Source organism: Meleagris gallopavo, chromosome 7, assembly GCF_905368555.1.
Source record: "Meleagris gallopavo chromosome 7, MGAL_WU_HG_1.1, whole genome shotgun sequence".
Taxonomy (NCBI): domain Eukaryota; kingdom Metazoa; phylum Chordata; class Aves; order Galliformes; family Phasianidae; genus Meleagris; species Meleagris gallopavo.
The window spans coordinates 35,882,518-35,894,901 of NC_139410.1; the positions used below are offsets into that span (position 1 = coordinate 35,882,518).

The 12,384-nt window shown below is 51.5% G+C and overlaps 1 protein-coding gene across 2 annotated transcripts; it reads right to left on the reverse strand.

The window, feature by feature from the left end:
* On the reverse strand, positions 1-9,003 carry CYTIP (cytohesin 1 interacting protein). Of its 2 annotated transcripts, none has more exons than XM_019617268.3 (8): positions 8,748-9,003; positions 6,293-6,342; positions 5,917-5,971; positions 3,855-3,957; positions 3,630-3,723; positions 3,254-3,323; positions 1,376-1,442; positions 1-773 (listed from the first exon to the last, which is right to left on the reverse strand). In XM_019617268.3, the coding sequence occupies exons 1-8, from the start codon at positions 8,913-8,915 to the stop codon at positions 313-315; spliced, it is 1,068 nt and encodes a 355-aa protein (XP_019472813.2). In that variant the 5' UTR covers positions 8,916-9,003; the 3' UTR covers positions 1-312. The 2 variants fall into 2 exon arrangements, with proteins under 2 accessions (XP_019472813.2, XP_010712377.2); XM_010714075.4 differs by having other exon boundaries at positions 8,787-9,001.
* Between the last annotated feature and the right edge of the window lie 3,381 nt (positions 9,004-12,384).

Here is a 12,384-nt window from a genome sequence, read left to right on the forward strand (position 1 = left end):
TTAGTAGAAGCTCTTGCTTTATTGAAGATCTCTGAAGACTGACTTCGGTAACAGAAAATAAATAGAAAAATCGCACTTGATTAAAACCCGTCATTAACACTAAATATGCTGAGGGAGTCGTTCACAGTTCTTCACCTCTTGGAGCTAGCCATCTTTTATGTTAATGAAAAAGTCCACGATTTACTCTGATTAAAAATTAAAATAATTAATAAATCAGAGCATTTTAAATACCATCAGTCCCGCTGTAAGGCCGTGTGGGTAAGGAACAAACGCAGCCTCATGCTGCTCCTCCTGCTCCTGGGGAACGCAGTGTCACACCCGGCTTTCCTCCTCCTCCAGCGCCCGGTGGAGGCCTGGAATGAATTTCAGGAGCTGCTTTCTAACGCTGGATCTCCTGCTCTTCCTCGGGAGCGTCCCGAAGCTGCTGGAGCTGCCGCCGCTCTCCCACAGCGGGGACATGGAGCCGCTGCTGGCCAGGCTGATGCTGCGGTGCCTGCGCAGGGAGCACCTCCCGGCCGTGCCATCACCATCCCTGGGCAGGAAGCAGTCGTCGTCCACGCTGGACTGGCGGCTCAAGCTCTCCGCGGCGGAGTCGTCGAAGGCACCGCTCTGGTAGAAGCTGTCCTCGCTGTCCAGAGTCATGGAGCTCAGGCGGCTCCGGGAGCTGCTCTCGCTGGAGAATCGGGTCTTGGTCGGAGAGAGTGGTCTTGGTGTACAGTCCCCAAATAAGTTGGCCTCTTCCAGCTCCAGCAGAGCGTTGTCATTCACCTCTCCTGGAAGCAGAGGTCAAGAAGGAGCATTATTCAACGGCATCAGTGAGCTCCTGCAAGCAGACGCAGCCTACGGCTCTGCAGAGCTGCCCAGATCTGCTGCTGGGCGGTCAGCCCGGCTCCTCTTCTCCGCCCAGCCAGGGCCACCAGCTGGGCTTTCGTTCTGGCCCGGCCTCCTGCCCTTCCATCCCACCGTGGGACTGGGCAATATCTCACCCACACCACATCTCACCCCACGTTCCCAGCTATACAGGACCCTCTACTGCTGCCTTGCCCCAAAATGCAGAAGCAAATTTTCTCCTCAGGCAACACATAAGGAGAGGAAGGCTTTGTTTGTTTTAAAGTCCAGTTAAAAACAGAGAACAGAAAAGAAGCTTTCCAACCCACTTGAACTCGTCTCCTAGAACTCATGCATCAGTCCAGCACCCAAATTCTTTAGACACTGATAAAAAGCTTCCCCAGGGGTCAGCCCGTGCCCTCATTAAGACGGAAAAAAAGAAAGCAGATGGAAACCAGGTTAGAGGAATGGCTGGTGCTGCTCAGCCCCAGCTTCCCCCAGAGGTCTCAGCAGCGCTGCGGTTTCCCACCCGGAAACGGAGACTCACCATGCAGCAAACGCTGTTCCTGTAAGTGCAGGGAGCGCAACTCCACCCACTTCTGCTGCAGAGTTTGCTGCGAAGGATTAAAAGAGCTGACTGTCATTCACACTTTCACAAAGTTACAAAACACTTCAAATAAAGCAGGTTCCCAGAGAGCACTCTTTGCCTACAGGATGCGGAGGTGTGCCCTCTTTCTGCACAACACAGCATTCCTGGGGCTCAGCGAGCCTCCTCCAGCAAGCTGCACAGCTTCCCTGAGCAAAGCTTTGGCTGAGGCACTGTCTGCGTGAGATGTGCAAAAGCAGAAGGCTGAAATCTGGAATGTACTCAGATGGCCTTCCACTGAGCCACTGTGCAGCCTGCACGTGCTGGCATCCCACTCTACCAGCGAGCAGCATTACGTTATTTCCTCTGTTGCAGGTCAGCCATTGATCTAACAAATAAGTGCTGCACTGGTTAAGAAGCTGCCAAGTGAGTGCCTGCTGGGTCCACAAGAAAGCACCACACATTTCCTTGGCAACCTGCATGAGCACACACGACAGGGCAGTCTGGCAAGTTACATGGCTATCCATGCAGAGTGCCCAGGCAAAGCTTGCGTGGACAATATTGCTGTTCCTTGCACATTTTTCTGTGCTTCACATTCCAGCAACACCAATCAAAACACCACGGCTTTGGGGTAAGGCACCAGAACTGCAGCAGCCCTTGCCCTGGGGCTGTTTGCCATCCCTCAGCCCCAGCCAAAAGCACAGCCACGTGGCAGGGCGGTTTCTCCCATCCCATCAGACCTCACCAGCAGCCTGCCCGGTGCTCGGTGGCATGGTGTGGTGACACAGCACTGATGCTGGGCACAGCCCTGTGCCGTGCATCAGGCAGGAGTGCCGACACACAGGGCCAGGCCCACACCCAACTTCACACAACAGTGAAAGCTCTGCTTGCAGAGGCTTAGCACTTTTGGGAAACCACTGCTATCTGAACATGAAAGCTGAGTGTTTCACAGCAGCGTCTGTCTTCCTGAGTTCTCTGAACTCGGGGAGGGGCAGCCACAGCGCTGCTCACACAGGCATTGTCCCCAGATGCACACAGATGGCAAATCCCATCCCCGCTGCAAAGTTCTGGCAAGCCTGAATATTTATCGTGAGGTTTATTCTAGCCAGATCAGTATCCAGTTTGAAGTACCCCATTCCTGCAGGGAGGGCCTTGGCTCAGTGCTGCTATAAGGAAAAACTCTCCATCACGTAAAGAATACTCCGAAGTGTCTACACATCATGCTTTGACATTCTCCAAATGCTGGCCCAGCTTACTGTTCACTTACAGCACTCATCAATTCTCAGTCTGACCAAGTTTAAGAAGAGGCCAAAGTTATCTTAAGAGGAGGTCAAAATTATCAAAATGATTTTTTGATTATTTTTTCATCATTTCACCTAATGAAAAACAAGCCTATGACATGCAGTCAGCATTACTTCTTCCCTGCATCAGGCAGCAAAAAAGCTGGAGAAGCTCAGCACCCCTGGCAGGACGAGAACTCGGATGCTTTCAGAAGATGCCCAGGGGCTCACAGAGACGCTTTGCAGCCCCAGAGCTGGAGACATGTGGGTCCCAGGGATGCAATGGGGAGCCAAGGCCCCGTGGTTGTGGCGTGACAGCTGGTGCTGCAGCCAGAGCGATGCCGCAGTGCGCTCAGTGAGGTGCTGCTGACATCACCTCCACACACAGCAGGGCACCCGGCCCCTGCAGCATCCACCAGGGAGGCAGTGGGTCTGGCAGCAGCAGCACTGGGGACACGCGGCTCCCCAGCCCCCACTGCACCCCATGGCCACCCCCACAGACAGCGGACCCACGGTAGCACTCTGAGCTTCACAGCAGCACAGTGGTTCACCACGTTACCTTCAGCAGCTGCAGCTTGGTCTCCAGCTCCGTCTTCCTCAGGAACAGGGCCCCGTTGACAGTTTCCAGCCTGGAAAGAAGAGGGGCTTTGGGTACCAGCATGGGGGACAGGTGCCCTGCAGCAGCACATGGTGCCATGGGGTCCTCAGGGAGGGGATGCACATGGGACGGAAGGTGCCCTGATGTGCCATCACCTCCCCTCCACCGATGGATTCAGCAGCTGCTGTGGGATGAGCAAAGTCACGGCGTGGGCAAGAGATGCACATCACAGTGCTGCGTGTCTATGAGCGTGGCACTGCTGCTTAGCACAAGAAGGTTTGATGGTTTCCAGCAGGACAGCGTCAAACTCAAAGCACTGTGAAGGGCAGAAGCCTACCTTAAGTAGTTCCCTGAAGACTTTATCAAGTCTACAATTTGCTTGTGAGTAAAACCATCAGTGTTCACTCCGTTGACACTGGCAAGAATATCGCCTGTAGAGATAAGCAGAAGCTACAATGAGCATCTTCAGCATACACATCCCTTCCACATTCTCTAAAACAAAACTAACGTGGAGAAAAACAACTATGGCCACCCACAGATAGGAAAGAAAACAAGTCATTACCAATTTGAAGTCCAGAAAAATGGGCAGGACTTTCCTCTTGAATTTTGCAGACGCAAGTGCATACCTCCAAGGAGTAATCAGTTTGGTTTGGAAATCTAATAGTCTGCAAATAGCAAAGAAAAAGTGCTGCTGATATTGAAGACATGACTACAAGTAATATTTAAAATACTGTCATGTGATCTATTTTCATTTCACACGCTTTTTTAAAATGAGAATGCTGTGTTGAGCAGGTTGTATTATCATAACTCTTGGTAGAATCCATCGTGCTGGTATCAACTCTGACATTCATTTAGAAAAAAATGCTAAACTGGGAGATACGACCTGAGCATCTTGCAATGACAGGAAATGTATTTTGGGTTGCATGCAAATATCAGTATTCAGCCACATCCTCTGCCAAGAGGATGTTTAAGACTGAAACTGAAGTTCCTGAAAACCTTCTTACATACGTCATGATAGATTCCCAAATTTCTCAGTCAACATTGAACAGAAATGAATTCTATCACGAGGTCAGAGTTTATTTGAGCAAATCACACCAATGTGGTGATTTCAGCCTTAAAACCATCAGCAAAACTTTCAGCTAAACTAAGAACACCAAATGATGTGATGCCCCGACCCTGGAGGTGTTCAAGGCCAGGTTGGATGGAGCCCTGGGCAGCCTGGGCTGGTGTGAAATGTGGAGGCTGATGGCCCTGCCTGTAATGAGGGGGGTTGGAGCTTCATGAGCCTTGAGGTCCCTTCCAACCCTGGCCATTCTGTGATTCTGTGCTGAGGGTTCTGAAGGATATACCACTGCATAACTGAGGCAGTAGGACGTGCCTGTCCTTCTGTATGGACCACGTTGAGCGGCCCAGAGAAGCAGGGTGAGATTCACCATGCCTAGCTGAGACGTCTGTCCATCAGCTCAGCATCCCTGCCAGAGCCACCAGAGAGGCAGATGTCCCCAGCGAGTGACTGGTGCCCTAAGAGCCCCACTTTTGACCAGGAGGATGGGATTCCCTCACCACGCACCTTCCTCTCTTCACAGACCACAGAAGCCGGGTTGTTACTTTGGGTGGATAACTGGGCTTTAGGTGGCCGCAGTGCTGGGAAAGATGTGACTCGAAGCAGCTGATGTGCAAACATCTGGGCACAGAGACACACTGAGTCTGTCTCACCACCAGAATCCACTTAACGAGTGGGAAGTACCAGTACAAGAAGCTCGGACCAGTACCAGTACAAGCAGCACACAAGAGACCCGCGTTCAGCCGTGGCTGTAGCTCTGAGAGCTCCTTGCAGATGGCAGACCCAGAATTTCACATCCTCGTACTCTGGTTTGCCTACGTAGCAATAATGAAACTGCAGCTTCTAAATAATGCCTTATGCTTGGTACCAAACTGACGCTGTCATTTCACAGCCTGGACTTTCTAGTGAAATGCTCACACTGAATGTACGTTCAGGAAGAAATACGCCAAGAACAATTATTTTTAATCAGAATGTCACGTATAATGAAAATCTGCCCTGACAATTTATACAAAAGCCCGATAATTGACTCAATTATTTCCCTTCTGAAAGCTCTCTGAAAGTGTTCCCGAGCCGAACACTCACACAACCATTAGTCACAGCATCAACTCCCCAGAGCACTCCTTTCACCAGAGCTAGCACCTCCCTCTGTGCATGGCAGTGCCAGGTCATTTCATACAGCAGGCACAAGGGCTTTCTAGAAAAAGGAGAGGATTTTGATCTCTCTCTTTTATATAAAAATATTTCCACGTGGCATTCTCTGAAAACACGATTGCCTAAGGAGGAAAGAAGGCGTTCCCACTGCCCGCTTCATATCTGAGCTGTGGTCTCCTATGGTCAGCACTCCAACTTGCCATGGGACCAGGCTCTCAGCTGTGACCTGAGGACTCCTCAGAAGCACATCCCTTTTCTGTAGCACTTCTGAAGCACTCCAGTTTCACAAAGGACTTACAGGTGTCTTTCTCTACCCTATCCCGTGTTAATCTAGCTTGGAGGATGTGATGCTGAAGATTTCGCACAGTATTTTATCTTTAAATGAATCAATTTGTCACATAAGTCTTACCTGGATTTCAAACCCAAATGTCTCTTTATCTTCTTTGAATATAGAAATGAAGTGTCTGCAAGAAAAGCATTCAGGATTACCCAGGTTGTACAGCAGGGAAAGGCTGTGCTGCAGAGGGCGGAGGGCACAGCGCAGCTCCCAGTACAGCAGGCACAGCCCCGAGCTGCTGGAGCTCAGGGAGAGCTGGGACACCAACCTCAGACTTTGGGTTCAAGTGGGGCTGTGCGGGGCTCGCTGCTCCTTGTGGGTCCCTTCCAACTGGGATGTCTTATCTTTCTACGACCCCATTCCTGAGCCCCTCCACCCTACTTCCCCCGTGAGTCCATCCCACCCAGGGCTGCACTGTGTGAGCACAGCTGGCGGGGCATCACCGTACCTCTGCGGCCGGGAGCAGTCCCCCAGGGAGCTGGATCTGGTCAGAGCGAGCTGCGAGCAGAAAGGGGAAAGGAAAAGGGTCAGTGGGGTCACAGCTCCTCAGGGCTCCCTGCGGCCTAAAGGAAGCTGCTGCTGGAGGAGTGCCGCTGTGCTGCTGTTAGGTTGAAATCAGTCCCTCAAATGTAGCATTTTTCCAAGTCTTTTAAACACAACATTCAGCACTAGCAAGATAGGAACGCCACGGAGAAAAAGCAAAATCATGGGTGCTCTTAGCACGTGGTAATATTGATCCAGTTGTTCACATCCAGAAAACATCAAGGGCTGTTTCTCCCGGGGGACTGTGCTGCACTGCCAGTCCCAACCCGATATGAAAGCATCACTGCCCATCAGCTGTCTGCTGTCCCAGCCTTCCTGCAGTGAGCTAAGAATGGGGAGCTGAGTCACCGCCAGCCGATGCCTGGTGACAACATTCTGTGCAGGGGGGACAATGTGACCTCTGCCAATGGGCTGCCAGCTCTCAGACATCGCTCCCAAGGAAGAGGTGAGCACAGCAGGACGTGGCTGGGGAACACAGCAGCACACACCGGAGGGGTTTGAGGCAGGAGGGGCTGCACGGGGATCTGAGGGCTGCTGTGCTCACATCAGGGAGTGCAAGAGGAAAATTAGTGACGAAACACCAGAAAGAAATCTGATGGGAACGGTGCCTGGAGTAGGGAACTCTTTACACAAACTGCTGGAGGTGCAGCTTCTCAGGAGGGCAGAAATTGGGAGGACAAAAGGCACAGCTGCGAAAGACAAATGCTGTGTTCTGTAGGGCATCAAAGGAGGATCTCCTGCTGCACTTCTGCATTCAGCACTAAAGCAGGGAGGCTGCAAAACTGTATAAGCCAGGGATTTCCACTAACACTATAAGTATCACCTATATTGTACCCAAATCACACTTTTGTTATGCAGAGACCTCAGCTTTCTTTCACGCCTTTCCCCTAAAAAATCTGTAGGTATTTATAACTTCAACACCCATCAAAAAAGGCAGAAAGCAGACACACACATACACACACCACAAAGCTGCAGGCAGCTCTCAGCAGCTACTAGTGATGGCCAAATAGTGTTTCCAAGCTGATGCATGGCCATGGCAACAAGCATCCAGCATCCCTGCTTCGGGCAAGGCAGCCTTTTGCCTACAGAGGCCTGAGAAAAGCCAGGATCAGCACTTAAACATCCATGCTTTCCATAAACCTGAGCCAAAAATAAGGAATGACATTACCGCTAAATTGTACAGTCGATATACTAAAACGTCCGAGGCTTCAATTCTGCAAAGCCAGGCCAATGTGCAACCACCAACACAACCTCCATTTTATGAACCCGTGTTTAACTGGAGAGAGAAGCAGGCAGGAGCAAGGGATGCCATGCAGTAACACACTTGGAGTTCTCTGTTAACACACACAGACACATTACGGCCATTCTTGCTCATTTATCTGCACCAGAACCACAAAGTGCTGCTCTATCGCTGCTGCTGGTGGCTGCATCAATGCAGCGTGCCCAGTGCTCCTCTGCTTCTGGCTGTCTTTTACATCCCCAGGATTGTATGGGAGGAATGTGCTTCTGTTGCTGCACAAAGCAGAGCCTTCAGTGCTTGGACATTATGTGCCAGTTTTCCAATAACACTTCAAAATTATAATGCATTTCAAGCACTTTCAATTCAGGCTTATTCACACAAGACAAACAGGTGAGCTACAATTGCTCAGCTGGCAATTTACAGCAGCAGCAACAGGCAGTTTTGTTGGCCTCCCATTGCAAATAACAGAAATTTGCTGTTCCACATGAAAAGGGAGCTTATAAACAGGAGAGAGACTGACTTTGTACCTGGGCAGATAGTGACAGGACAAGAGGAGTGTTTTTAAACTAGAAGAGGAGATTTAGGTCAGACATGAGGAGGAAATTCCTTCCTCAGGGGGCAGTGAGGCCGTGGCACTGCCCAGAGCTGAGTGCCCCATCCCTGGAGGTGCCCCAGCCGTGGATGGGCGCTGGGCAGCCTGAGCTGGGGGGCAGCCAGCCCACGGCAGGGCTGGGCTGAGGGGTCCCTTCCAACCATACTGTGGTTCTGTGATTGACTCTACGAAAAGCACAGCAACAGGGACAGCCAAAGTAGCTACAATAGTTGTAGTAAAACACCCCGAAGTTTGGAAGGAAACAACCCACGATAGGTGCTTCCTGCCAGGGTTGCAGAACAAAGCCCAGCCAGACCACCATGCTGAAGCACGCCCAAGTTTAAGGGAACACCAGGCAGCAGGATGCTCCTCTGTGCCTCGCAGCACAGCTGGAACGAAGAGCCAGGCAGGACCCCAGCTGCAGGAGCTCTGCTGACCCCGGCACTCCCGCAGTCTCCTCCCGCACCTCCCTTGGCAGCGCTCCCACACAGCAGCTGCTGGAAGGAGCCCATTGCGACCCAAACTCACCCTCTGACCACGGTGCCCTGCAGGCTGGAGGTGCCCTACCTGCTTGCGGCCCCTCGGCAGCGTCCCCACCGTGCTGACCAGCTGCTGCAGCCGCCTGCTGTCCATCTGCACGCCCCGATCCCCGCTGCCCTCGCGCTGGCCGTGCTGGGCGAGCCGCCGCAGGGACATGGTGCTGGAAGGGCAGCGCTCAGTGCATGGCAAAGCACGGCCGTTTGGGTCGCTTCTCCTCTGAGCGATCAGAAAGTATGAAAACGGAAAGCGGGCCATGTGACTTGTGGTTTAGGTGCACATTACATAAATCTCTTCTTGCAGCTCACCAGGGCTGCTCCGTGTGTTTGTGCCCATGCGGGAGTTAAGAACTAGGCTTGGCAGCTACAGAAATCTGCTTAATTTTTCCGTCTCTGCACACAACAACGATTCTTACTGCACACAGATCCCACTTGCTGTAATAACGTGTCCTTAAAGAACTGTTTGCTTTAGACACTTGCCCAAGCTCAGCTTGTTCATTCTTTCACTTGCTCGGCCTTCCTTGCTTTACTCAGGTTTCCTTTTGGCAAAGGCAGGAAAGCAATGCTTTCTTTGGACAACAGCATCAGTGCATGATTTTCCAGCCACAGGGAGGGAAGCAAAAACTAAAGGCCACGGCCTGAAAGTAAGAGCTGAAACCAGCGCTCTGCCCTTGCTCTGCAATGCCATTAGCTGAGCACTGGTGCAGAGCAGTGACTCACCCAGCAGATTAGGCCTGTGAGCAATGGCTGTGTGAGTGCAGTGAGGATGGGGACATCAGGTGCTGTCCCAGCCCGCGGGGCTGAGAAGGAAGAGGAGTGCTGGGGTGATGGGAGAATATGCCCGTTCCATGCCCTCAGGGTGATGCCACAACAAGTGCCCACACGGCAGCACTGCCACCTGCAGCCACAGGGACAGTGCCTGGGCCCTGGGCACAGTGCAGTGTGGTCACTTTAAAATCAAGTCACACGGGGCTCCTTTCTTTGAAAACACATCTGGGAGGACCCGTAACTGTGACAGAACTGGCGCTGCTTTGCTTTCTCCCTCCTGCAGAGGTGCAGCGCAGGCTGGCACAGCATCTCCTGCACTGTGTGGTTGCTGTGCTACTGGACACGGCTGCGTGTCTGGCTGTGGCTCTGAGCGTTCACACACACAGAACAGGGAGGTTTTTAAAGTCTGTGAAATAAGCAGTATGAGTTCTTAAAATACATACAATTTAAAGAAACCCATGCCTGCTCTTATAATGGAAACAAGGCCATTTTTGGACCGCGGAGCACTGTAAGTCCAATCAGGATCTGAGCAGAAACACCGGATGTGTAAAACCATGAGTGCAGTGGGATGGGCCATCCAGCCTAAGAGATAAGCAAAATCCATCTCCTAGCACAGCGATTTTCAGCGGTGTTTTTTGTTTTGCTTTTCCTTCTAGCACAGCTGATTTAAATCACATCTCTGCGAGAGTGCACTAGCTTTCCTCCCCTCGCTTGGCAGCCCCTCGCCATGTCAGCACACAGGGAGGAGCTGCCATGGCTTTCACCCAGCACTGCTCAGCACACACCGGGCACAGCAAGAGATCACCGCCGGCTGCTCCCAGGGCAGCACCAGGCACAGGCAGCTTCACCCCCTGGGGCCTCCTCCATGGCCAGCCAGGCAACCCCCGGAGCGCCTGCACACACATTTCACTCTCCCTGGACTCACCCTTTGATTAAGGCCTCTTTTTATTTTTTAATCTCGTGATGCCTCATCTTACCTTCTTTTTTCACGTTGAATTCCAAATAATTTCTGGAGCGATGTCTGGAGGTAGTGCCACGAAGACGGTCAGAGGGCTGGAGCACCTCTCCTGTGATGAAAGGTTGAGAGAGGTGGGATTGCTCAGGTAGACAGTGATAGGACAAGGGAGGATGGATTTAAACTGAAAGAGCAGAGGTTTCAGGTGCTAGGAAGAAATTGTTCGCTCAGGGTGGTAAGGCACTGGCACTGCTGCCCAGAGAGGTTGTTCATGCCCCATCCCTGGAGGCGTTCAGCCAGGCTGGATGGGTTTGTGGGCAGGCTGATCCATGGCCTGGCAGCCCTGCCCATGGCGAGGAGGTTAGAACTAGATGGTCTTTGAGGTCTCTTCCAACCCAAGCCATTCTACAGTTCTACGATGCAAATTACTTCTTAAGAAGGATAGCAAATAGGATACTACAAGCTATTAAAAATGCTATTTTGCCATAGCAGTCTTCAAAACCATTCAGGGCTAGAAAGGAAGTCAAAAACAACTTAAGGAAGGAGCCAAGCAGCCCAGTTCTGCAAGCCAGGCAGACCTGGCTCACAGCCCTGAGCTGACAGGGAAGGACAGTGGGGCACTGAAGCTGTTTCCTAACCATGAGGTGTGCAGCCATCTCCCAGCTTGGCCTCCTGGAACAAATGCCTGGGCATCTGCAGCTCAGTGGTGCCCATATCCTGGTCTTGGGGGCGGGACTTTCATGTCAGCCCCCAGAGCTGAGGCTATCAGCACACCGCAGCACTTATTTCCTGGCACCAAAAGTCCAGGCTATCAAAGGATGGGTACAACCCAGATTTTGCAGCTGATATAGGTAATACAGGAGGCAGAAAAACAGTGTATCCCACTTTTTAGAATGAGCAGACAGTACTTTGGGATACAACAGTAAACAAAGGGATTTTTATTTTTCCTTTGCATAAATCCCAATGCCTTGATAGGAATGATCTGTAGTGCGTCAGAGGTTATCCCCTACCTGACACTGGACGTCTCGTGAAGGACTTTGCCTGCCTGTATCTCTCTGGGGATCCTGAGGAATGTCATTTCTTTTTTCAGCCAACAGCTGAGTTACCATTAGTACTATTAAATATATCCAATCCAAAATATGGCCATGGAAACTTCTTTATGTTTGATGGGTATGTACAAAGAAGGAAAGGGAGGAAGGAAAGAGAGGAAGGAAAGCAGTGTGTGATGGGGGGAAAGCTTTTCCTTTTTTTCAGAGATGTACCTCAGAGATGACAGCAGTGCCCAGAGCAGGCTGAGTAATGCAGAGATGCGGTGACTCAAAGCCTCTTCCTGCTTTCCTGCCCACCATCACCACACTGAGTAGCTCTGAAAACAAACAAAGTGCATTTCAGTTCCTCAGGCAACCCTCTTCTACGTTTCTGAAACCGAGTGACACATCTCCAAACAAGCTGAGAAGAGAAACTAAATCTCCCAACAGATCAGGGCTCTGTGGGAACCACATCACCGGCCCCATCGCCCTCTCCATGGGGACACAGACACGCACACATGCCCACATGGCCATCACAGTGTGGCCAGGCCCAACGTGGCACCCAGTGGCCCAGGGCAGAGCACACAGGGCAGCCCACTGTGGTCACACCATGCTGGGGACCAGGACAGGACAGGACAGGCAGCATCGTATCCCCACCCAGAGCACGTCCCTGTGCTGCACCATTCCAATGAGCCTCTCTCGGTATTTTTAGAAGGTTTTGTATTTTTGCACTTGTACATACATACAGAAAAGCCACAAAAGCCATTTTGTTTATCTACTTGTCCTTTGTGCCACCAGATTTTCCATTTGACAAGCAGCTGGCAGGCCGTGCAATGACTCAGAGCAACGGTCTGCAAACCCAAACGTGCATCAGCCCT

Excerpts from the sequence above, each read along its gene's own strand:
- CYTIP (XM_019617268.3), bottom strand. The coding sequence starts at position 8,915 with ATGTCCCTGCGGCGGCTCGCCCAGCACGGCCAGCGCGAGGGCAGCGGG. Across the intron at positions 5,972-6,292 it reads GACTGCTCCCGGCCGCAGAG|ACACTTCATTTCTATATTCA; the intron begins GTACGGTGATGC and ends CTTTTCTTGCAG. Across the intron at positions 3,958-5,916 it reads CATTTGGGTTTGAAATCCAG|ACTATTAGATTTCCAAACCA; the intron begins GTAAGACTTATG and ends TGCTATTTGCAG.